This window comes from Bos taurus, chromosome 3, assembly GCF_002263795.3.
Source record: "Bos taurus isolate L1 Dominette 01449 registration number 42190680 breed Hereford chromosome 3, ARS-UCD2.0, whole genome shotgun sequence".
NCBI classification, from domain to species: Eukaryota; Metazoa; Chordata; class Mammalia; order Artiodactyla; family Bovidae; genus Bos; species Bos taurus.
This window is the reverse complement of record NC_037330.1, coordinates 3,644,909-3,670,621: the sequence shown is the minus strand read 5'-3', so window position 1 is coordinate 3,670,621 and position 25,713 is coordinate 3,644,909. Positions and strand designations below refer to the sequence as shown.

Here is a 25,713-nt window from a genome sequence, read left to right as displayed (position 1 = left end):
CTGTCACCTTTTCTCTTCAAAGGTCACATAGGTTTCAACAGTCCTAAGGAAGGATTCCCACTTAACCACACACTGGTCTTAAAACTTCTTGTCAAAAACATTCCCGCTCACCTGTGCCACATATCAGGCAATGTGTGATCATGCTCCATAGCTCAGCGAGCTCGAGAGGTACAGTTGCTGAGGTCAGTGGGAAAATCTCAAAATGGTGAAATGATTTGCCCAGGCCCACCCAGACAAACAGGGGGCAAAGGAGGGACTACAGCTCCAGGATTCCAAAAACCCACTGTTTTCTCCTAGGTCACTCTAGCCTCCAATCTGGGAAAGCTAACATACGAATCAACCATGTGAATAAGACTGTAAAACAAATGATAGTGAGTTAGGGGACCAGGCCACCGTGGTATGGTCAATAAGGAGGACAAGGTCCCCATCCAGGGCTCCCTTCTCTCTCCTGAGAATTACAAGAAGCAAAAGCCCTTCAGTGGGCAGGGGTGTGGACTGGTCTAGTTGCCAAGCACAACTGACTAATTCCTTTCCTGGGGAGACATACACTCCTGTCCTGGGGAATCAGACACCCACTGTGCACCTGTAACCAAACAGAGATCTGCATGGATGAGGAGCAGAAACAAGGAGATGGTGGACAACTGAGATTTACACTAAGACAACTGGGATCTGAGGCAGGACTCGAGCTGGAGCCCCACTCCACCACCCCGCTGCTACCCCTTGGCCCCTGAACTAGGCTGACCTTGGAAAAGAAGCTATGTGGGAGGGGGCAGTGGCCACCTGATGAGATATCCTGAGAAGCCATGGGGAGCAGAGCCACCTTCTGCTGGCCTCTGTTCTGTGGTGATCAGTTCTGACCAATCCAGAGAGAAACGCACAAAAGGACAAAGGAAATGAATGGCTGGAAAAGACCAAAGCAGGGACTCAGCATGTGCTCTGGGTGTATCCCTGCCCCTGCCCCCTCGCTTCTCTTCTATCAGCTGGAGGCCCCTCTCTCTCCTGGATCCTCAACCTCCTCTTTTTCCTGGAGAAACTCACCTTAGCCATCATGTAGCCTCAAGATTACCCCATCTTCCCAAAAGAGTTGGCCATCACTCCCTCTACTTCTTCCTTTTCATTATAAAACCCACTAAAATGCTGTCCTGTTCCCTCCAAGCTTCTGACAGAGCTACTCTTGATAAGCTTACCAATGGCTAAGTGCCAGTTCCAAAAGCAAATAAGTGGCCCTCCTTTTAAAATTCCCCACCTCTGCTCTGTCCTCCAGAAGCCCACTCACCCTGGTGTTTTCTCCTGTATCCATGTCATTTCATCACAGCCTCTTCCAGGGCTCCTAGAATGCCAGTGGCCCCCCAAAGTTATACCCTGGGCCCCTTCTCACTCTGTGTAGTATCCCCTTGGGCACTTCTCATATTTATTTGATAACATATCCTAAAGCTGTTTGTCCAGGCTAATTTCTACATCTTCTTTCGCAACGGTCTCCTGGACATCTCCACCTAAATGGTTCACATTTCCATTCACACTTCAAGAGCTAGCTAACACATCACCTCTTCCATGAAGCCTTTTCAACAATCCCAAGCAAGCCATTCATTGATTCATTTATCCACTTAACCAAAATATATTTGTCTAACAAACAGATATTATTTGTCAAGAACCATGTAAGATGCTGGAGATACAGGAGTTAAAAAATAAAACAAAAAGAAGGTCCCTGCCCTCATTACTGAGCTTATGGCTCAGTAATACAAACAATAGTAAACCAACAAATAAATAGGTATTTCAAATTATGATAGGTACTATAAAGATAATGAACAGTAATATACAACCAAGGGATTTACCTAAACTGGTGCTTAGTCTCACTGGCCATGCCTCTCATAAAACAAGTTTACTCTTCTCTCTAGTCTCCGTTAATTTATATCTCTAAGCAGTCTCTGCCAGATTGTTAATACATCAGTGCTTTGTTTTATTCACTTTTACATTTCTGGCACATACAAGAATTTAATAAGTCTGTCTGATGATTAAAGGGATGAATGAGTAATTTAATTAATGAACCAACTGTTTATAAGATTCCATTTAATTCTAAATTTGAGAAATCCACATACAACTAGGTAAAGCACATTCCAATTGGTGGCATATCACCCGAAATCTCTAGTTTCATTACCCGCCAGTTTACAGAGATTAAAATCAGACATACATTTCATCTCTATAAAATTGACTGGAACTATTTTTAAGAGAAACAAGTGTCAACAATGGTGAGAGAAATAATACAATCCAGGAATACTTAATTTCCTCAAAACACAAGGTTCTAGGATCCCTTCTTCGATCCAGCCAGGCCAAGTGATAAACAAGAGGGAGTGAACAGTTCTGGAAACCAGCCTCACATCGGGGCACAGTGGGCTCTTTCCTAGCTGAGGCTGGGGCTTGTTTGAAAATACAACACAGTTTAGAAGAAAACTTGGAAAGGGTTATCCGAGGAATGGATGGACAGCTGTTGGCTGGTCCCAATGGAAGTATGTCTGGAAGGCTCCAGATCTGATGGTTAACAGTTCTGCTGCCAAATGTGCAGACAGGCTCCCAGAACAAAAGTCACCAATAGCAAAGTCTGTGAGCTAGAGAGGAGGATAAGGGATGTGAGTCTCCCTCTGTGTCATTCTTCCCATGCGGAAGAACAGGGATGCTAGCGGGTCAGTGGAGACCAGTGCAGATGGGATGGGATGGGAGAGGAGGGATGGGCAGGATGGCTTTGCTTTGGCAGAAGAGTTTGATAAATAGGAATGACGAGTGTACACTAGCAGCTTTCACACACACACACACACACACACACACACACACACACAGGCATTCCCCAAATCCAAAAAGACTTCCTTTAGAACCACAGAATGTATAAACAGCTGACTGTCGGAAAGCTGCCGGAAAGCTCAAGTATCTAGCAGGTGGGGACTTGTTTTCCAAGAGCTGGTTCAATAGGACAAACTGAGAATTGTGATCTCACAGGGGTGTGAACACCAGAATTCAAGGAGCAGATGGTGTGATTTAGTGGAAAGGTCACTGAACCTGAAGTCAGAGGCTGTGGAGAGCATCCTAGCTTCTCTCTTTACCAACAGCATGACCCTGGGTAAGATCTTAACCTCGCAGAACCTCAATTTCCTCATCTACAAAATGCAGGGTGGCGCGGGGAGCCTCTCCATATCTACCTTCTTAAATTGCTGTAAAGTCTGATAAAGGTAATATCTGTGAAGGTTCTCTGAAAATTGAAAAATATACATTTTTCCCACCATATCCTTTTATGGCATTTTCTATGAGACAATCATTAATCTGCTTTATAAACATTAACCCAAAATGACCTTAAGAGGTCAGTACAATTTTTTATTTCCATTTTATTGAATTATAATTGACATATAGCAGTGAATATGCTATAAAGAACCTGCCTGCAGGAGATAAGAGACGAAGATTTAATCCCTGGGTGGGGAAGATCCCTTGGAGGAGGGCATGGAAACCCACTCCAGTATTCTTGCCTAGAGAATCCTATGGGCAGAGAAGCCTGGTGGGCCACAGTCCATAAGGTTGCAAAGAGTCAGACACGCCTGAAGTGACTTAGCACGCACACAGGCAGTGTATAAGTTTAAGGTGTACAACATAATGACCCGACTTAAACACATCAGAAAAAAATTACCACAATAAATGTGGTGAATATTCATCATCTCATATGGATACAAACTTTTTTAAAATAGGAAAAATAGTTTTCCTTGTTACTCTTAACAATGTTCATATATAACATATAGCAGTGTTTGTCTTATTTATTATATCGTGCTTCATGTCTCTAGTGCTAATCTATCTTTTAACTGTAAATTTGTAAGGCTGGTACTTATCCCCATTTTAAAGAGAGAAAACTCATCCCCATGCACAGAGAAAGCATGACCTCAGTCCAAGGTAACACAGCTAGTGAGCAGCAGAGCAAGAATTTGGTCCCAGACACTCTGGCTCCAGAGTTTATGCTCTTAACCACGAGACTGTGTTGAGTTATTATACACAGCTCCTAAGAATATGCATTCTTTTACTCATATTAAAAAACCAACAATAATAATACCCAAGCATATATAGTTCTCCACATTTCACCAAGAGGTTTTCGAAGTTCATTATCTTTTTTAATTCTCACAACAACTCTATGAAGTTGTTATTATTCTATTCCTTTGTGTGGATGAGGAAATTGTGGCTTGGATATCACTCGACAGTGGGACATGTGTTCCAAATTATTTTTCCAGTAATGGAGAGAGCTGTGGAGTGCCCAAGCCATTCATATTCACCTGTCCAATCCTCTCCCATCTATGGACATGGACTTCTAAAATCGAAGATCCCAACCAATAACAGAACAAAAAGAAAATAAAATCCAGAAGAAAAGGAGTGGGTGTGGAATCACGGCTGGCCTCACATACAAACAGGAAAGCGTCTGACAAAGTGATACTTGCATTCTGCCCAAAATTATCTACTGATCCCATTCTAGGGCCTAAAATTCTACCATAAGATAGTTATTCCTTTGAGAGAACACCCTTCCAGTTAAAAAGTACCTTTGGAAGGTCCACATTATCATGTATATCCCAATGTGATATTTCATAATATCCTCTCCATTTTGACAGCTAGTGGAGAGTAGGCTCTAACCTGCATACAGCATAATTTGGGAATTAAAAGGTCATAAGATGGGTTCAGAGTATAAGATAAGCAAGAATGCAAGGCTGAGCTGAAAGTTGAGACCCTGAAAATGGGGTTGGAAAACCAGTGCTGTGGTTGAATTGGGGGCTTCCAGTTACACAGATCCCCAGGGGAAAGGCAGGTGTGGAGACCAAGCACAAACACGCGCAGGGAAGGGTCTCCTGGGATGCTCTTCCCCTTTAGATTTCCAAAGCTACTTCAGGCACCACCGAGGAGGCGCTACCACGACATCATCCCAGTAAGGCAGCAGGCTGTCACCACGCAGGCACAGGGAATCCGTGCACAACAGGAATCCCTGCTACAACGCGAGGAGGGGCAGGGGAGAAGCGGTGGGGGGAGCCAGCAGCAGGGGAGGAAACTCTCGACGGTTGTGTTAAAAAGGATTTGTTCCACTGTCAAAACCAGAAAGCTCTCCCCAAGAGCCAGCTTTAGGGAAGGAAGCCTGAAACGACAGAGGGGAAGAATTATTATGGAGGCCCTTTGGAAAGGGGGTTGAAATGAAGAAGGGAGCAAGCTGCAAGCAAAAGGCAGGTGTGGCTGTACAAGTCCACCTCTGGACAGTGGCAGCCGGCAAGGCCTGGGTGTCAACAGAAACTGAGCTCTAGTGCCTCTGTTGGGTCCCGATCAAAAGAGACCCCAAAGCCACCCAACTCCCTCGGGCAAGGACAATCCTCTAAGTTTTGCCTATTCCTGGTTCTCCCCAGCAACTGGGAGAGGGCCCCATGACTACCAAGCTCCCCCAAACTGTACGAGCCACACCTTGACCACTCACCTGCCCATTCCCCTTTCTGGGCCCCATCCTATCCGCAAAGACATCAACCTCCTCTCCACCCAGGAGCTGGGGGCCCCCAGCCAAGCTGGCATCAGCTTCCACTCAGGTTCAGTCCTCAAACAAAGACATATTTGGACCCTCCTGCAGAGACAGGGGGAACCGCTTCTGAGCCCAGAGGGAGCTGGCCTTAATCTGCTGCACAGTGAATGACAGCAATGTTAAGAATGAAAATATGGTTTGGGGGGATAGTCCCCAGGAGCCCAACATTTTGGTATTTAAAGGAACTTTAATGAGCTTAAGAGGCTAATCTGGAGTTCAGGAGGGGGTGTTTTGTTTTGTTTTGTTTTGAAAAATCCTTTTAAAGGTTCCTGAGGCTGGAGAGGGAGGAGGCAAGAGCATTGTGAGTCAAGGAGTGGCTATGGTATAACTGAAAGGGATGATGGGAGGAGGCTGCTCTAAAGACCCCTTCTCACTGCAGCAGCAGTACTTGGGAGATACAAGATGATTCTTTCCAGGTGGAGAAGTGTGACAACCCGAGAAGTAGCCAAAAAAATTGAGCGTGAGTACACGCTATGAGAATGCTAGCCAGGCTTCTCACCAAATGACTCCTTGTCCTGGTTTATTGGTGACAACATCAGACTCAGGCACATCTCTGACACACCGAAAAACATAACGCAGCATCCATGAAAGTGCCAGGCACACTCAGAAAGATGTTCAGGGTCCCCTAATTGGTCACCCAGACAGTGTGGTCATGAGATCACGCAAACCTGGGCATAACGTCCCTCACCAGCTGCTGCAGTTGAATTCTGCTCCCATAACTGGATGGACCGTTATTTTGTGCGTCTAAAAGACAAAGTTGTTTCCTCCAAGTGAGAAAAATTAAAAGAGGATTCCTAGGAGGCACTAGTTGTAAAGAACCTGCCTGCCAATGCAGGAGATACAAGAGACGTGGGTTTGATCCCCGGGTCAGGAAGATCCCCTGGAGGAGGACAAGACAACCCAGTCCAGTATTGTGGTCTTGAGAACCCCATGGACAGAGGCACCTGGCAGGCTACAATCCATAGGGTCACAAAGACTCAGACATGACGGACACGACTTAGCACATACACATGCAACAGTCCATAAGGATAAGGTTGGCCTGGCAGAAAAATGAGGCCATGATGAGATGATATTTAAGAGTCCTCACGTGCCTTCAAGAGTCAAGTTAGTAGAATTCCACAGGACATAGGGGAGTGAAGGGGAGGCTGAATGGGATGCAGCTAGATGTGAAGTCAGATATAGCACATGGTCCATTCCACGTGCTATTCCATGTGCTGAATGTCAAAAGTATTTTTTTTTTTAATATTAAGAGTTTAACTGGCCCATCAGAAAATGTTTCCAACCCATAGTGGCCAGATATCTAGCCAGGGCTTGTCCATTACAGGGTAATGATGATAAAACACAAATCTAACAGGGTGGAAAGCCACTGGAGGCCTGAGGAGTCAGAAAAGCCAGACATATTTACTGTTATCCAAAAATAGGATCCCCCAACTGGAATCTTGAAAGGCTAGAAGAGACCAAACTCTTTCATGTGACTTTAGTTAAGGACGAGGAAAAGCACAGTCCACTCTGTATTTTTAGTTGTTATGACATTATGGTGCAATAATGGGGAGTCTGGCAAGGGCTTCATTAAATTCTGGCTAATCCGAGCATGGCAGCCAGGTGACAAGCCCTACAGATAATCTGGTTGCCTTGTTCACCACTGAAAAGTATAGCATGGAAGTCGTTTTTTTAAATCCTCTTTTAACTACCCAGATGGGGCTATTTGCGATGGGACCATGTATACCCAGAAGGTAGGAAACCAATGCTGAGCCACAGTTGTATTCTTCCGATAACGTCTTCACTAATACTTCAGTGTTTCTGCTGCATTCCAATTGCATCTGCTGTCTAATGCCAAAAGAAACTTAATCCCTATCCTAAGTCTCATTTTATTTATTTTCAGTAGTGTGAAAACAAACATGCAGTAAGATTACAGTGTTTACACCTCGTTTTTAGCTGATATAGCTCTAATCCTCCTGCTAATTAATGCCAGGGCCAGAGCAATTTTATTAATTTCAACTTGGTTAAAAATATAGAGACAGATAATTGTGCTTGACTAAAATAACAATTTGACATTTGGAAGGTGTTCACTTCATTTCAGCAAGACAGTTGGCTAGGTTTCATTTAATATATGACAAAGAGACACAACGCTGCAGCTGACATTGGTTAAGGATAACACGACTAATTCTAATTGTGATGAATTGGCTAAACTGTCCCACATCGCGCTAGTCGTGGAGGAGATGAAGGGGGAAAATGTAAATTACAAGGCACACCACGTTTCTCTGTCAGTTTCAGAAACAAGCACCAAGGGGAAAGGGCCTCTTTCCTCCACTACCTTTCTACATTTGGCTCCTAAAATTACCAACTTTCCCAAATGGAATCTGAAAAGACTGCAAGCAATACTGTTCTATAATTGCTAAGAAACTTTCCGAAAAACACATAGGGCATTCGTTCCCTAGGGGGAAGCCTCAGGTTATGCTGGAAATAGGACAGGACTATCCCATACAGGAAACTTTCTGCTTCTTTTGGGGGTGGGGGAGGCACTCATCACCCCACACAGTCCCTAATCTTCCTTATCCCACCCTGTAAGTGGCTTACCAAGAACTCTCATCTGAAGAGGCGGGCATGTTAGAAAGATGTTAAAAAAAAAAAAAAATTCAAAGCATTTAAGTACAGCTAAGATTTTATACTTAACTCAAATTATTTTTAACTCTTTCTACGGTGGCTGTGATTGTACTTTACCCGCCATGGTCCGTTTCCCAGTACTGTACAATATACTTAACAATCAATTTAATATGGATTATTTTGAACTTGATATAACACAACAATGACATCTTGTATACGAATTTACCCCAAGATGCTTTAATAAATTCCTGGAAATATAATGAGTATTTTAAATTCTTGTCTATTTTCTCACTTCTGAACATTAGAACCCAAATCATTTCTTTGACCATAAAAAATAATTAGCTGATAATTTAATGAAGGGAATTGTTCTCATTAGAGAAACAGTAGCTACTCATTAACTTCAAAAAACCCTCCAAGAAATAAAAGCAACAGTGAAGAGGGCTTTCTAAAATTAGTAACAGTATTTGGGGTCACACAAAAGTTATAAATAAGAAAAATGAAACTAAAAAGCAACACAAACAATGAATTATCAGAAGAGCTCTTGTCACTGAAATCTGAACGGCAAAAGCAGCTCCTTAGCTGGGTGGATGACAAAATCCCAGAATTCTATAGTATGCAAAACTGAGTTGAATAAATAACTTTTTTTTAATGCGCTCAATTTACGTTAAGGATAAAAAGAATCCCACAAGCCTACTCTGAAAGGAAATGTTCATATCTAATCCCCAGAATACTATTAATATCTACTCCTACTCTCTAATTTTCTTTCAACATTTGAAGTCTGAGATTCAGAAAATCCTACCTAGGGACCAATTCATATAAAAAGAGAAAACACCTCTGAACAAAGACTGTTTCCAATCACCCTTTAAATAAAAAAAGAGATAAGTCAGCTTGCACAAACACAGTCGCAGACCATGGACAATGCTTATCCCAAGCTAAGAGCCCCCTGCAATTTAATGCACACATCAATTTAATACCTAGCTGTGTCTGATTTTTATATGCCTAAATTTTACCATGCCAGGCATGGGGCCAACAGAAGATGAAGTAAAAATCTAACAACTGCCTCTGTAATTTCATCTGCGGGCTCCTTTTATGAGGAACTGATGTCCAATTTTAATCTCCAAGTAATGTCACGGTAATAAAACCAAACTAACTCTCCTCCCTACACACCTCCTACACTACCTTGATAAAATCCAATATTAGTCCATTACTGATCCTAATAGAGATCATTACCTCAGCCGTTTTCTCCGTGGGGCTGCCAATCAGCAGGTCAAAAGAAAGATACAGAGAAAGTTCTAATGAGGGATATGCACCTCACTTCATTGGAGTCCCTTTCTTCAGAAAAGTTGGTCTGCTCCAAAAGAAGGGGGGGGAACATGGACTGGCCCTCTGAGAGAAGGTTTCCCAAGACCTGCGATTTGCTGACATGTGGGGAGTTACCATGCTATAAGAGGAGCCCTGATGACAGCAATACTATCCCACACTGCTCCTAGGATGTCCAGAACAATCTAAGGGATGATGATAAACTTCATATGTGAGGGGAGAGGGCCCTGCCTGACACACAGAGCCGCCAGACACATGAAAGAAACAATATAAATTTGATTTAAATGTGGGATCTCTTCCAGAAGCCTTAATTATCTATTGTATCACCACAGTCCTGTTAATCAGCAGCCTCTCCTGTCTCCAACTTAAGTCCAGCTACAGTATTTGTCTGGAAGACATTCAGGGAAAACTCCAAACTAACCAGATCCTGGAGGACTCAGTTAAATAGGGAACAATAGTTATACAAGTAGAAGTTTCCCCAAGCTGAAAAACACTTTGGTTATTTGCTAACTTTCAAGAACTGTCAAAGACAGTTGAGTCCAACGTTTAAGCGTTCACACCTATAACACCTGAGTTCTACGTGACAGGACGCTCCTTCAGCAATTCTGTGCACGTATCATCCCACTGAACTAGCCATTTTTCTTTGATGGCATGTCATGCACAATAAAGGTCACCTCCAGTTCTTAATTTCTGGATATTCATATATCAGTTTTCTACACTCCAACTTTAAATGCTTATTTGTTTTGGATGCTGAGAAGATAAATTATTCCTAAGAGTGTCATAACGTATGAGACAAATATTTAACGAAATGCCCTGAAGTCCTCAAATGGATGGTTGTACGTCTAAAATGCCACTGTCGATTCAGTTTTTAAAAATTAGACAAATGTGGTGTTTGACATCAAGAAGATGTAACAACTAGTTGATAGAGTAGAATTTTCACATTTTAACTGGCTGTCTGACACCATGAACAGGCAGTTCATAATTCAAATGCAAAAGTGCCCAACAGTCAGAAATGTACATACAAATGGCTGACATAAATATGATAAGGCCACTGTGTCAATATGTTTATGAACTCCACTGAAGACTGCACATTAGCTATATGGTTTTTTTTAATGTGTAAAAATAGCATTTGAACTTCATTTATTCTAGAGACAAAGGCACCGCCTGAATTTCATTTCTATGAATTGTTCCATAATTCACCACTAGTGTTGTCCTACAGCTTTAACTTCTATCTTAATTTCCTCTCCGTTTGCCTTGGCTAGGCCTCAAATTTTTAAAAAGATTCTAGGAAAAAGGCAAAAACTATCTTTATAAATGCATTTGTGAAAGAGGAAATGTGCTCTGTTTTATGACTATTATCTAACACTAAATTGCATCCCCCAGAGGATAAATTTCTTCCAGACAACTTCTATTCAATACTTAGTCCTATGGTCTAAGTAGAGGTTTACAATAAATACTCAATAGCTAGGATAATATAGGCTATAAGCCTCCTGAAGGCAGGCTTTGAGATATTTTCTCAGTATTTTCCCATCACCAAGTCTACTTCCTTGCCTGTAGAAGCTCAAAGAGCTTGCTGAATAAAGGAAAATGTCTTGAGCCTAATTTTAAAACAAACAAACAACCCCCCACCCTTCCCATTTTACAGCAACTACCATGAAGGCTAATGCCATTAAGATTATCACATATACTACATCCCGGTTTGGTTGAAAGAAGAATGGGATATGGATGGAGGGCAGTGGAGAAAAACCGTAATAAAATTAAAAGACAATGGCGGCGCTGGGCACACACAAGTGCTGATGGTGAGCAAAAGAGATAAGCAACTCCATTTTGGACATCTGTGTTAAAATCAAAATTAAAAGCCCTCATGGTAACATCAACACCTCTCTGAACAATGTAGCTCACACTACTCTGTAAAATCTTCTTGGTTCTGGCCAACAGCTGGCAAGTTGATCCCTGCAATTTTCCCTTTGCAGAAATAGCTTTGTGCAGGAAGAACTGACCCTAGTGGGCTAATAAGCCCCAAACCGCCGCCAAACCTGGGAGGCTGCAGTGAAGGGACATTGCTGTGTTAAGTACTTTACAACAACTGTTTCTTCTCCTCTTGACACAGCCTGACTTCCTTAAAGAAGATTTGACTGGCCAGACAGCTGTGTTGACCCGTAAGCCTTCTTTGATTCGTGATTTTTTTTTCACAAACAGAATAGAAATTCACCACCCAAATCCTTTCCTAAGCTCCCATACTTTTGAATTTGCTGGTGTTGTGCCTGAAGGATGTGGACATTTCAGTAATCTATAAGCACAAAGATAAAGATTGGGTCTACGCAATCCCAAAACTTTCAGATGGCAACGGGGGCGGGGGGCGGGGCGGGGGGGATGAGCAGAAGCTTTATCCAAAGGTGGTACTTTAAGTTGTGTGTGCAAAATTTGCTTTTTTACCTAAAAGTCGCACTTTTCACTCAGACACTAGGGCAATGAACAATCAAGACCAGATACAGGCACATCTTTTTAAAAAATGTACAACTATACCCAATGTTACCACTTTGGGTAATGGTGATGTGCTTCTCCCCTTATTTCTGTATTGCTCAACTCATTCAAAATCAGACCTCTATTTTTTGTGTGCTGAAAAATGTAGTTATCTTTTCAAAACAAAGCAAAATGTCCAGTACTCCATCCACATAGGGGTAAAATGCAGGAATACTGTATCAAAGGAGTGTGAGTAGCAGAAAGAATTTCTGTGTGTGGTCACTGGATCTGATGACTTTGTCAGTTTGCAGTAAACCTCAGAGGCAATGCAAAAAAAGAAGATATTTCTGTTCTCTCTCTGAGCTTTTCTGTGTTATACTGAGATTTTCCCTGCACACCTCATTTCATGGTGTGTTTTTAATAACATCATAGGAACTGTTTTTCATGAACACTAAACCTCCCTTGATTTTCCTCATATACTGCTGTCCCTTTGATTCACCAGTGACAAATGCGGAATTTTCCTGCGCACGTGCCCCCAGGGCACTCCGTCACTTATACCAGTCCAGAGTACAAAAGCAGAGGCCTCCTCCGTTTCAGCCATTTTTCTTTGCTTCAATACCCTCCACGTTTCTGTGAAGTCAGTGTCCCCATTATTTAGCCATTTTTGACCCGGAAAAGTAGTGTCTCCCCACCCCACCCTCTGCTTAGCTTTACTAAGCAACTCCAGGGCGGGCCTGGCCAGAACCAGCAAATCCTTCAAACTTCCATTCCCCAGTGTCATCCAGGCTTTAGACATTATGAAGATCTAGAATTGAAATAGTCCACTTCCCTAAATACCTGGTTCGTAACTCTCCTCATCACACACCAGAACGTTCATGTCGACCGGCCAAGACCGGTCCATGTCGAACCTGCCGAGCGGCAGAAACGCACCCCCAGACAGGAATTAGGGAGATGGCAGAGGATGGAAGACGTGGTCTGGCTGCCCGTGTGGCCCGAGGGTTTTGGAAAAAACGGTGTAAGGGGTAGGGAGAATACAGGGAGCGAAAAAGCCAGCAGGGTGTGCGTCGCCTCGGAGTTCAAAGGAGCAACAGCGCTGTGCCTGAAGCTCAATCTGTTGGGGACCCCAGTGGACAAAGTTAAGGAAGGAAGGAGCACAGGGCATCCAAGCTGTGGGACTGAGACTGCCTCAGCTCTGCGCATAAGCGTCTGGGTGGCACAGACAGGTGGGTAAGGTGGAGAGGGAACCGGAGAGCAGAGGTGGGCCACTGGCAGCTCCGCCCCCCCTCCCCCGCCCCCAGGGCACCCCAGTGAAGCGGGGAAGGGAAAACAAGGTCGATGGGATGGGATAGGAGTGTCCACAATGGAGTGTCCTCGGGGGAATGGCCAGGTCCAGAAAACTGGACGAGCAGACTATAGAGAAAGCCATCCCTTGGCGCTTCTGTCGGGCCCCAGCCGCTACCGCGCCCATGGGCGCAGTCCTCCGCTGCCCCGGGGAGCTTACAGGATGGAAGAGAATGGGCACTTGCGTATCTGAGCACGCGGGTGTATCCTGCACCTTCCAGAAGCAGATGAGGGGTAAAGAAGGACAGGGTCTCCCGCGCTCGCTGATGCGGTGTGGGGGAGGCGATCCGAGGCGCGGGCACTTACTTCTCATAGTCATACTTGCAGTAGAGCTTCTTGTCCCGGTAGAAGCAGGTGGTCTCCAGGGGCTCTTTGCAGGAGGCACACTGCACGCACTGCTCATGCCAGAAGCTGTCGTTGAGCCGCAGCAGAAACCTATCCGAGATGACCCGTTGACAGCCCTCACAGACAGACTTCGGGCTCACCGCTCTGCCTACAGCAGCAACAGACGTCCACCGATGAGCCGCGCTGGCCCAGCACCCCACCAAACCCAGCCGGACCCTCTACAGATCCATCACTCCACACTCACGGATTACCCCCACGGGCCCCACCCTGGAAAGCCCCCTGCTAAACATCCAAGCCGAGATTTGGAGAGCACAACAAAATCAAACAAAATAGCATTTCTGATAAACAGGGACTATTTGGGAAGGTTTTAAATTCTACCAGGGGAGGGGGGAGAAATCAATAAGTTGCCTTTAATTATCAAACCTATCCAGGTATGCACAATCCTGCACACCTCATGTAAAAATCAGCCTACAAATAAATTTGTGCTCCCAGGTTAATCAGCTAGTCATCAAATAATTCACCATGCTTGTCTCCATTGTCTATGATTAAAACTATGAGTGTGTAAAAATAATTCTTTCTGTTGTTGTTTGGTTTTATCCTTTGCTAAAATGCAATTTTGTTCTATTTATTTGGAGGAAAAGTTTATACATTTTCTTTGCTTCCTAAAAAGTCCCATGCCTGCAAGAAAATACCATTCCCGCCCTAGGCAAACGGTATTGTTCAAACCAAAGAGCCCCAAACTGCTGGATGGCCCGCAAATTGCAGATGGGTTTTTTCATAATTAAGAAACATCAAAACGGAGAAAAGGGGGGTGGGGGGAGTAAAGAATCAGGACTCCAAGACACTGCAGTGTCGGGCCAGTGTTCCTGGAATCAGGCGAGCTTAGCAGCCACGAAAGAGGGCTAAACCAAACCCAAACCGACTCAGAGGGAAAAGGACTCTTCTCAATCCTAACCTTTGCACTTGCGTCCGTTTTGTTCCTTTAGTTTTCGGGTGCGGGTTGGGAGGGTTAGTTTTGTTTTTGTTTTTAGGGTTGTGGGATGCTCGGCCACCTCTGTCACTTTGTCGGCACGTTTTATTTAGAGAAGGCTTTGTTCCCCGGTAACAATACTTTTGCGAGAGATGTCCCAAAGGGCCTGACGCTTCCCGGTTTCCCTGCTACACTTGGCCCCTTTCCCCTTAGGAGACACGGCTATCGGCTCAGGAGCGGGCCCAGTCACCTTGGGATTCAGGCAGGCAGTGCTAGAGGTAGCGAGCTCTTTAAAATGTTTCCTATTTTTTTCTGCCCTGTCTCGGCATCTAGGGCCGCGACCCCGGGCACAGAGAGCGGACCTGAGGCGGGCAGGGCGCACCGGACTCGCCGTGATGCCCGCTGAACGCTAGCCCTGACCCTCCGGGGCAGCTCTGATTCTCTGGCTCTTCCGAGGCTGTATGGAGTCGGGAAGTTTCTGAAAAGGCGGTCGAAAGAGGGGAACGCGGTGCACGCGATTTCGTTTCATCTGGGGAGTTGGGGGGCGGGGTGGGGGGAGGATATCCTCTCTCAGTCCGGTTTCTCCAGCCGAACTGTCTCATCCTCCGCCTACACCCCGCTCTAGCTGTTCCGAGTTAGGAAAAGGGGCAAGAAGTTTAAATGACAAAACGAAACCCCGCTCCCCCGCTAAAAAAAATTAAAACACCCTTCACCAAACTTGAAAAGCATCGAGGGCGGCAAGGTGGGAGTGAGAATCCCTGGCTTCGGTTCGGTTTGACCCGCGTATGGGTTGAGGCCCTGGGTTCGCCGCTCCTCCGTAGTCACTGCGAAGGGACTGGGGAGACCCAAGAGGCAGCGGGACCCGCGAGACGAGAGATCCGGCACCAGTTAATTAAAGCCGAGGCTAGGGCCCCGCCGCGCGGGCTAATCCCCGCGATGCGCTGCCCACCCGCCCGGAAAAGCCTCTTGGCGGTGCTCGAGGCTGAGACTGGGGCTGGAGTTGGAGGCAAGAAGCCGTCTCGAACTTGGGTGCTTCGGACCTCGGGTTCGTGTGCTCATCCCTAAGTCTCCGAAAAGAGGGCGGCGTTTATGAGATGTCGATCAGCTCTATGATTAAAAATCCATCCTTGGGTATTTTTAATCACTTGCCATTCAAATGCCCGCGAGCAAGCTCGCCCGCCCCTCGCGGCTCTGGGGAGTTCGGTGCCCGGCGCAAGAGGCCTGGGGCGGCTGGTCGGTTTAGGGTGGGAAGGACCCACAGGTTCTGACAGATAGGGAGTAAGCTCAACTGAGTGTACGAAGCGGGGCGCTAGCTCCCCTACTGCTGTGTCCCAGCGAGCTGGACGCCAGAGCTGGGGCGTGGAGGAAAGACTGTGCGCCCGAGGCGCACGGCCTGAACACTCACCCAGCAGCGAGGAGAAGGAGGCCGACGTTTCGATGGCGCTTTGGAAGTTCTCCTCCATCTTCAGGCCGTCCAGCATGTTCGGACCGCGCGGGGAGGACCTGTAGACGAGAGGAAACGACGCTTTGGGCGTCTGAGCCCTTCAGGACGCGGCACACGCAAGCCGCCGCACTCCTGGGAAAGGACGGAGGGAGTGTCCAGGGTGACCAGAACGAGCTGCGAGGGTAGAATTCAGCCAAGAGAAATGTGGGCTAGGAAGAGAGAAAGCAGTCACAGCGAACTGCTCGGACTGATCTGATTTCATTCGAAGCCAACGCGTTAAGTACTTAGGCCTCCGCCCCCCAACTGCGTTTCTCCTGCCCCTGTCCCCCACCCCCTCACCAGGTCCCCAGCCCCAGGTTTCCCCACCCCGAGTTCGACTCCGCCCCAACCTATACCAGTCAGGGCCCTAGGGATGCCTCGGCGGGAACCCAGCTACTAGTGTAAGAGATAAAGGAGTGGGTAGTTTCCCTCGCGGGGCCGAGCCCAGGCACGCGGAACTAAGAGGTCTACAGTCCGCGCCCAGACCGGCAGCGTTGCGTCCCTCACCTGCCCCGGCCGAGAAGGGGCAGAGCAAGCGATCCGGAGAGCGTCCCGCCAGCTCCCAAACTCGGGGCGCTGGGATCTGCCAGGAGCGTGCGGGGCGCGCAGGGAGGTCCGCCCGCCGGTCGGCCGGTGCAGGGAACGTCTGCAGGAGCGAAGAAGTCGCCTCGGGGAGGAGCGCGGCTGGCCCTGCTCACACTTGGATGCATTTCAAATCAACTTTCAGAAACACGCCCGCCCGAGCTGGAGCCTAGGAACAGGCAGCCTTCCTTACCTGATGGGTGAACTCGCTCCCCGTGGCAGGAGCCAAAAGAAGTTGCCGAGCGCTGCGGGAAGCTTCGGCAGGGGGAGGCGCAGGCCCTCGAGGCTGCAGCCGGAGCAGCCGCCCCCGGCTCCGGCGCGCCCGGGAGGGAGCCGAAGCGAGCGCCGGCCCCTGGCTCCGCTCCTCGGCGCGCCCGGGCCGGGCCGGGACGTGGCCGCGGGCGGCCGGCCTTGTTGGGACGTCCTGCCCGCTCGCGTCCTCCTCGGGAGGAGAGGAGGGCCCGATGCTTCTCCCGGTCTAGAGCGAAGGCGGAGGCCCAGGGTCCTGGGTGCGAGTCGGGCCCTGCTTGGCTGGGGCGGATCCGGCCGCTTCTGACAGGGACCGCGGCGCTGCGTGCGCGGCGGAGGGAAGGGGGTGGGGTGCGCAGGGAGGGGGCTGGGAGCGCGTCCCGTGGAGGGCCAGCGGTAGTCCCTTCCCAGCCCCGCGGCGCAGCCCAGCCTCGCGGCCACCGCCGGGTGAGCTCCTCGGCCGATGCTGTCCTCCCGGGCACGCAAAGTTTCCTCCTCTCCACGTGTACTGCTACCTCTGGCCGCGCTGACGCCGCTGCTGCCCGTGGCTCCGCGCCCCCGCTACGTTTTCGCTGAGATCTCGCCGCCACCTGGACCGCGGCGCCCGCACACTGGTTCCGCGGCCGCTCTCCAGCCACCGCAAACCTCATGAGCTGCGAACAAGGCCAAGAAGCAATTTGCCGCGCGTGGCTGCGGGACCCTGAAGCTCAGAGTTCTTCAAGCCCCTTCTTGGTCACCCGGGGCCCCCACACGTTCCCAACTTCCATTGGGCTGGAAACGCCGTTTACCGTTTCAGTTCGAAAGCCTCTCAAGGATGGGGTGTGCAGATGCCATAGGATCCAAGGCCAGAACTTGAATCATGCTCCTGGGAGCGACTACATGGGATCTGACCCCAAGGCGACGAGCTCCGAATACCACCGCGCAGGAAGTCAGCTAAGGGGGCATTCTTAGCGGAGCAAAGTATCTGGGGGTGGGGTGGGGAGAATGTTAATTCACTAAACCTCCTAACCCTAGCCTCCGGTGGTAGAACTTTAACCCCTGTAGGAGCAGAAACTGTCTCCTGTGTATTCCAGGAGGTTAGCACAGTTCTGCGTCCCAAGTAGATGCTAATTAAGAAAGAAAAATCGTGACGCCGCTAATACTTAACCGCATATTTCTTTTGTTTCAGTCTTGGTCACACAGTTAACTCATTTAATCTTCACAACAACCCTATGAGGTGGAGACATTATCCCAATGTTAACAGGCAATGAAAACAAAACACTGAGGGCGTCTGAATACTACGGGAAGGTTCCATTCAGTGGGGTTCTCCGGGGGCCCCTCATGTCTGAACTGAATAGAAGTGAATTGCCATTGCCACGCATTTTGGCACGTCGAACCTGAGCAGAGGAGATGCCACTGAACAAGCGTTGCCTATTACCTGCTCCAAGGACAGGACAGCTGTCTTATTTTTAAAGAAAAAGTAGCGGCAGCGCTTGCTGCAGTGTGCTTAAGGGCAGTGACCCCACTGTAAGTGCGCTAGGCCAGTAAGGGCAAGCCAAACACTGAATATCACTTCAGAGAAGGCAGGGAAAAGGGCAAAGAATTTAATGCTTTACATTTGAACGTTATTTTACACTATTCAAGGCCCTTTCACACACGTGATTTTGCTTGATCTTTACAACAAACCTGTGAGGTAGCAGAACAAACAGTTTTCTCCATTGTTTCAGATGAATCTTTAGGGCTTAGCAAGGCTGGGAGATTTCTCTGATGTTGCCCAGATGGCTAGTGGCATGTCCCCTGACACCAGTCCTTTGTCCTTTCTGTCACCTCATGTAGAGCAAGAGGTGGAAAAAAAAAAATGTGTATGAATTACAAGGATTCTTAGGATAATACATAAAATAGAAGTTAGGGAAGAAAAAAGTTTAGGCAAATACAATCATAAAGAATATTTTTAAATGCCCAGCAGAGTTTTGGTTTCACTGAAGGTCTTGAATTTGTGAAATATGTTAACCAGTGATGAGAATATTTATGTTAGAGGATATCCTGAAAGTGGGTAGATTCTCATTGCATCTGTGGCCCAACTTTTTCAAATGGGCCTTGTATCTGGAAAGTGGCCGATTAGTGTAGATTACCCAAGGATTTGGTGGGGATGTTTTTCCCTAGATGGTTCTTGGGCATCTGGCAGGATGCAGATGTGTCTGATAATACATTGTAAGTCATAGGGTCCCTGATGCAAAGCCAGGCACATATATGTGATCAACAAGCAGTTGACTGATGGATGAGGGATGCACCCACCCTTTGGCAGGGAGAGGGAGCGCCTCAGTAAAGGTGAAAATACAGCGGGTCAGGAGTCAAAGGGCCTCAGTTCCATCCGCACCTCTGTCACTAGGTCGGTTGCAGCATCAGTTCATTTCTCTGGCCAACAGTGCTTCCCTTTGAAATGAGAGGGCTATATTTTTGAAATATGGGCTGTAAAGCCCTCATAGTCTAAAGTTAATGTAATCAGACTACCTTTGGACAGCGGGATGGGCAGTAGAACCAGTATATCCTTATCATGTGCTTTGCAGAATCTAAGTGTAGACTCACTGATATAAGTGAGGTGTCTAAACCAATACAGATAGCAGTAGCAGTGCTTAGTAGCCAAGTTGTGTCTCACTCTTTGCAACCCCATGGACTGTAGCCCACCAGGCTCCTCTGTCCATGGGATTCTCCAGGCAAGCATACTGGAGTGGGGGGGCGGGGTGCGCCATCTCTCCAGGGGGTCTTTCCGACTCCAGGATCGAACTCACATCTCCTAAGTCTCCTGTTTTGTTAGGTGGATTTTCCACCACTGAGCCACCTGTGAAACCCAAACCAAGAAAGATACACCTTGTTTATTCAGAATTTTCTCTTGTATGATTTATCTTACCTCTGCCAATGAATTAGAGATCATGAATCCCACTCCTACACCACATTCTTTCACTGTGGTCTTAATCCACTCAGTGACATGAATGAGTGAACAGGCATATTTCTATTTGTGAACCATCCTTTTTTGCCTTGTGTTTTCCAAACACTATTATTTTACCTTTTTAATGAAAAAGATAACACAGAGCCACCATTCAGAAGCTCTTTATGAAAAATAAGCCAGGTTCTCCCTTTTATCAGGAAGAAATATTTTTTTCCAAGAGTTTGTCCAAGTGGGGGTAAACAGACATTAGAAGAGACATCCCAAATTACAGACTTTTTGAATTGGAAGTGACCTTAAGGCTCATCAGGTCCAACCATTCCATTTATATGGTCAAACTGCTTCCCCTAGAACTGCCACCTCTGGTCCCTTGATTGCTTAGAGCCGGCCACTCACAATGTCAAATCCTAGTTCCAAAATCTGTCATATGTGGGCAGAGTAGTCTTCTCCATCCAGTTCACTTTGCTCTGAACCTGCCCCAGTTTTTCTCTATCTCTCATAAATTATGACAGCCAGACCTGTTGCAACTTTCCAGCGATCCTGTGTTCCGGGCCTCATCTCCTTCCTCTGGCCATAAAACACTCATTAGCACAGTCAGATTTTTTGTTAGCCTTTTCAGGGGCTGGTCACTGTTGATTCAATTGCTCAGTTCTGTTCCATACAGGCTACTGATCAGCCACATCTTCCCCAGGTTACAATTATACTGTTGGTCTTTGGCCTCAAGTGTGGAAACTTACTTATCCCTGGTAAGAGATAGGCAGCTGTTCCAAATATCAGAAATCTTGCAACTTCAAAGCTGTGTCGTAAGCCTGGTGGTCTGCTTTCAGGAGAAAATGTGGAGCCCTTGCCAGGCTGGCCTTCCAGCTGCCATCATTGGTGAAAGTGGAAGTGAAAGTCGCTCACTCATGTCCAACTCTTTGCAACCCCATGGGCTATACAGTCCACGGAATTCTCCAGGCCAGAATACTGAAGTGGGGAGCCTTTCCCTTCTCCAGGGAATCTTCCCAACCCAGGGGTCAAACCAGGGTGTCCTGCATTGCAGGCGGATTCTTTACCAACTGAGCTATCAGGGAAGCCCAGGGCAGACAAAAGCCAATGAATGAGGAGTCACCATGGGGCTCCAAGAAGGTGCGCAGGAGCCTTGTAACCTGGGGGTACATCTTTCAGTGGGAGGTGACCAGATCCCGTTCAAGTCCTCTCCCATCATCTGTGTCCAGTCAAGCAGTAGTCTGCAGAAGATGGGGTTGAGACATTCAGACCAGTTGTGGAGCTACCGCCTTTCTATGACCAAAAAAAGAGATCGGCACAACCATACTCCTGAATCTTTGTGGCTGAGATTGGGAGAGAGGACTGGACCCACGCTTGGTGAGAGGGAGGCAGAAAGCAAGGGAGAAGGACGTCCGGCTACAGAGTGGAGGTGACAGGAACATATTTTTTTACTTTCCTTTTCTTGCTCTCATTTCTGTGTTTTATTAAGGGAAACACAAAGGGAAAATTGTGTTATTTGTTAAAAAATGTCAAAGTGCATTTCAAGCAAGAGGAAAAAAAGCAGACACATTACTGCCTAGACAGGAAAGGCAATACGCTGATGCTAAACGGGGCAGCCAGAGAGGAGTTCGGCAGGGACACACTGCAAACGCACGCTCTCCTGACCTCCAGGGTCTTTTCCTGGGACCTTCCTGGCCCCACATGGACAGGAACATGTCTCGAAGGAGCTGGAGGACCAGGTGCCTTGGGGCTTTCTGGGGTGAAAGGGAGCATCCCAAATCAGCTGCTCCAAAAGAAGGGAAATCAGGTGATGTCCGAGCCAGGTTCTTCCATCAACATGATAAGGACAGCCCTGGACACAGAGGAGACTCATCCAGGCTGACAAGGCACCATTTAAAGCATTGCACTCTTTGCATCTTATAATAGGACCATATACATGCCCACTTTATCTCTGTCTTGGTCTATGAGCTCTTTCAGAAAAGGATCCATATCAGATTCAGCTGTGTTTCTCCTGTGCCTGAGTGAGGCTTATGCCCTAAAGTTTTTGTATATTCCATGGCATAACTGAGTGAACTGGAAAGAACATACCTGGGCTTTGGGAACAGAGTGGGCTGATTTCAGATTTGTAAATGGTTTAATCTTAAATCACTCAATCTCTCCATTTTCCAGTTTCCATACCTCTACAAGGAGAGGAATAAAATATTCCTCAAGAGTTGATAGAGATGATGGATCTGGTTAACGTGATGTTTCTGTCTCACTCTAACTCCCCATGAATGAGCAGATACAGTTTCTCAAGGAAGGTTATTTTCACCTTGCCCTGTCTACATGAGCAAACAAACAGGAGCCATACCAGGGTTTAGACAGCCTGCATGTGTCTAATGACAGCAGTTGTCACTGGGTGATTGATATATTCCTGTGCTTGGGGTAGGGGGTGCTCTCTGGCTAAGGGGATACAAGGTGATTACAGAATGGGTCCTGGGGTCACACAGACTTAAGGTCGAGCTTAATCCTGCCACTTAGGATGAACCTTGGGTAGGTTTCTTTATCTCTCCACACCTTAGTTTCCCCATTTAATAAATTGGTGAAATAATTGAGTTGTTTCTCTGTGTGTTAAATGAAAAATACATACAAAATACCTACCATAGTGACAGGCACACAGTGAGATGAATTTCAGTGGCCACCACCACAGCTACCACCATCATCGGCGTCATCACCATCAGACAATAAGCACCTCTGCTGCTGCTGCTGCTGCTGCTAAGTCGATTCAGTCGTGTCGGACTCTGTGCAACCCCAGAGACGGCAGCCCACCAGGTTCCCCAGTCCCTGGGATTCTCCAGGCAAGAACACTGGAGTGGGTTGCCATTGCCTTCTCCAATGCATGAAAGTGAAAAGTGAAAGTGAAGTCACTCAGTCATGCCCGACTCTTAGTGACCCCATGGACTGCAGCCTACCAGGCTCCTCCATCCATGGGATTTTCCAGGCAAGAGTACTGGAGTGGGGTGCCATTGCCTTCTCCGAAGCACCTCTAGGACTGTGTTTTATTACATCTGTGGCCCTAGTACCTAGCACTTAGGGGGTGGCATCCAGAGAATGTGACTGGAATTACACTGAACAGAATACCTAACTGAAGACAGTCTTGGCAGTAAGTGAATTTCAAGGGCTGGCTGGCTCTAGGTTCCATGTTCAATCTGGGAAGGAGTTTCTTTTGGAACAATCCCACATGCTCCTAAACAAGTCCCCATACTCGTGCAGACTTCCTGCACAAGCCTCTCATTTCTGGGCTCTGACAAGCCCCCTCTTGACATGTACACGTGGTACTTCACACTAGGTACCAGGAACTTGGATGCTATGGTGTATGGGGTTGGGGGAGGGAGCGGCGGGTACAAGGAGTAAACGCCCCAGGCATCTAAACAGAGAAGGACCTGTGAAGAGACAGGTCTGTTAACATCCTGCGCTTGGCTCCTCTGCCCATCTCCCCTCTGTGGGTTAGGAGGAGGGCCCCGAACTCAGGGCCCAGGGCAACATTTGGGGGGCTGGCTAAAGCTTTCTTCAGCACCCCGGACAGGTGATACCCAGAGGCAGCTGAGCACTGAGCAGGTGCAGAGACCACCTGCACCAGCCCAGTAGCAAGACCACCACTACTTACAGCTATTTTCAGGAAGGAAGGGCCCCCATCGTCATCTTCACCCATCAAGAATATGAAACCAGAGTGGCTGCTGCCAGAATACTTAGGATGCCCCTACTCCTTAACCTCGGAGAAGGCAATGGCACCCCACTCCAGTACTTTTGCCTGGAAAATCGCATGGACAGAGGAGCCTGGTGGGCTTCAGTCCATGGGGTCGCTAAGAGTCGGACATGACTGAGTGACTTCACTTTCACTTTTCACTTTCATGCATTGGAGAAGGAAATGGCAACCCACTCCAGTGTTCTTGCCTGGAGAATCCCAGGGATGGGGAAGCCTGGTGGGCTGCCGTCTATGGGGTCACACAGAGTCGTACACGACTGAAGCGACTTAGCAGTAGCAGCAGCAGACTCCTTAACCTACACACCTTCTCATTTCTTCTGAGAAATCTACCCTGTTTAATATTGTTAATATTGTCAATTGTTAATTTATTTACATAACATATCCCATGTATTTCCAGACAAGTTTTCAGGTCGCATATGAATACTATCAATATTGAAATGGAATTTCAATTATATACAGGAAACAGAAAAGCAAATCATCCCCAAAATAATGATGCAGGGCTAATCATTTAATCTTGAGGTTTATCAATAACCTCAGATATGCAAATGACACCACCCTTATGGCAGAAAGCGAAGAGGAACAAACAGCAACTTGATAAAAGTGAAAGAGGAGAGTGAAAAAGCTGGTTTAAAGCTCAGCATTCAGAAAACTAAGATCATGGCATCCAACCTCATACTTCATGGGAAATAGATGGGGAAACAATGGAAACAGTGACAGACTTTATTTTCTTGGGCTCCAAAATCACTGCAAATGGTGACTGCAGCCACGAAATTAAAAGACACTTGCTCCTTGGGGGAAAAAGCTATGACAAACCTGGTACACAGCATATTAAAAAGCACAGAGACATTACTTTGCCAACAAAGGTCCATCTAGTCAAGGCTATGATCTTTCCAGTAGTCATGTATGGATGTGAGAGTTGGACTGCATAGAAAGCTGAGTGCCTAAGACTTGATGCTTTTGAACTGTGGTGTTGGAGAAGACTCCTGAGAGTCCCTTGGACTGCAAGGAGATCCAACCAATCCATCCTAAAGGAGATCAGTCCTGAATATTCATTGGAAAGACTGATGCTGAAGCTGAAACTCCAATACTTTGGCCACCTGATGTGAAGAACTGACTTATTGGAAAATACCCTGATGCTGGGGAAAATTGAAGGCAGGAGGAGAAGGGGACAACAGAGGATGAGATGGTTGGATGGCATCACTGACTTGATGGACATGAGTTTGAGCAAGCTCTGGGAGTTGGTGATGGACAGGGAAGCCTTCGTGCTGCAGTCCGTGGGGTTGCAAAGAGTCATATTTGACTGAGCAACTGAACTGAACTGACTGAATCTTTTGATCATGATAGGATGTTAAATGTCATTCTGAGTTTACAAGGTGAAACAGAAAGTAAAGCCCTACAAAACTGCTCTGATCTCATCTAACTGTGTATCAATTGTATTTACACATCTAGTTGGCTTTAGGAGAAAGTCTGTAATAAAAGAACCAAACTATATAACTCATGGCAATAGAAATCAGATTTGGGACCTCACTAACAGTGCTGGAGCATTTTTACTTTTATATATTGACTGTCTCTCTCTTCTTCCTGAAAGAATTTAACATAAAACTGAAGGTGGATAATGATAAAATAGAACTATAAGATCAGGAATAGAGAAACAATGCAGATATGCTAAATATGAGTTAATAGGCACCTCCTGAGGGCAGGAGCTATGTCTATGTTTTGCTCACCTAGTTTGAGCTAACATTGCTCTGAATACTTTCTTGGCACCTGTTATGTTTGAATGTTTGAATGAGCAAATGAATACTGTGATTGCAAGTCAAATTTGTCTTTGAGTTTCCTGGTTCAGTTCAGTTCAGTTCAGTCACTCAGTCGTGTCCGACTCTTTGCAACCCCATGAATCACAGCACGCCAGGCCTCCCTGTCCATCACCAACTCCCAGAGTTCACTCAGACTCACGTCCATTGAGTCAGTGATGCCATCCAGCCATCTCATCCTCTGTCATCCCCTTCTCCTCCTTCAGAGTCTTTTCCAATGAGTCAACTCTTCGCATGAGGTGGCCAAAGTACTGGAGTTTCAACGTTAGCATCATTCCTTCCAAAGAAATCCCAGGGCTGATCTCCTTCAGAATGGA

At 46.8% G+C, this 25,713-nt stretch overlaps 1 protein-coding gene across 1 annotated transcript in view; it reads right to left on the bottom strand.

Moving 5' to 3' along the window:
- Nucleotides 1–16,096, bottom strand: part of LMX1A (LIM homeobox transcription factor 1 alpha) — a 173,409-nt gene extending 157,313 nt beyond the window's left edge. The window contains exons 1-2 of the mRNA NM_001191325.1: nucleotides 16,021–16,096; nucleotides 13,607–13,793 (exon numbers count right to left, since the gene is read on the bottom strand). Of these exons, the coding sequence (NP_001178254.1) occupies nucleotides 13,607–13,793; nucleotides 16,021–16,096 (263 nt within the window). The remainder of the gene's footprint in view (nucleotides 1–13,606; nucleotides 13,794–16,020) is intronic.
- Nucleotides 16,097–25,713: the final 9,617 nt, after the last annotated feature.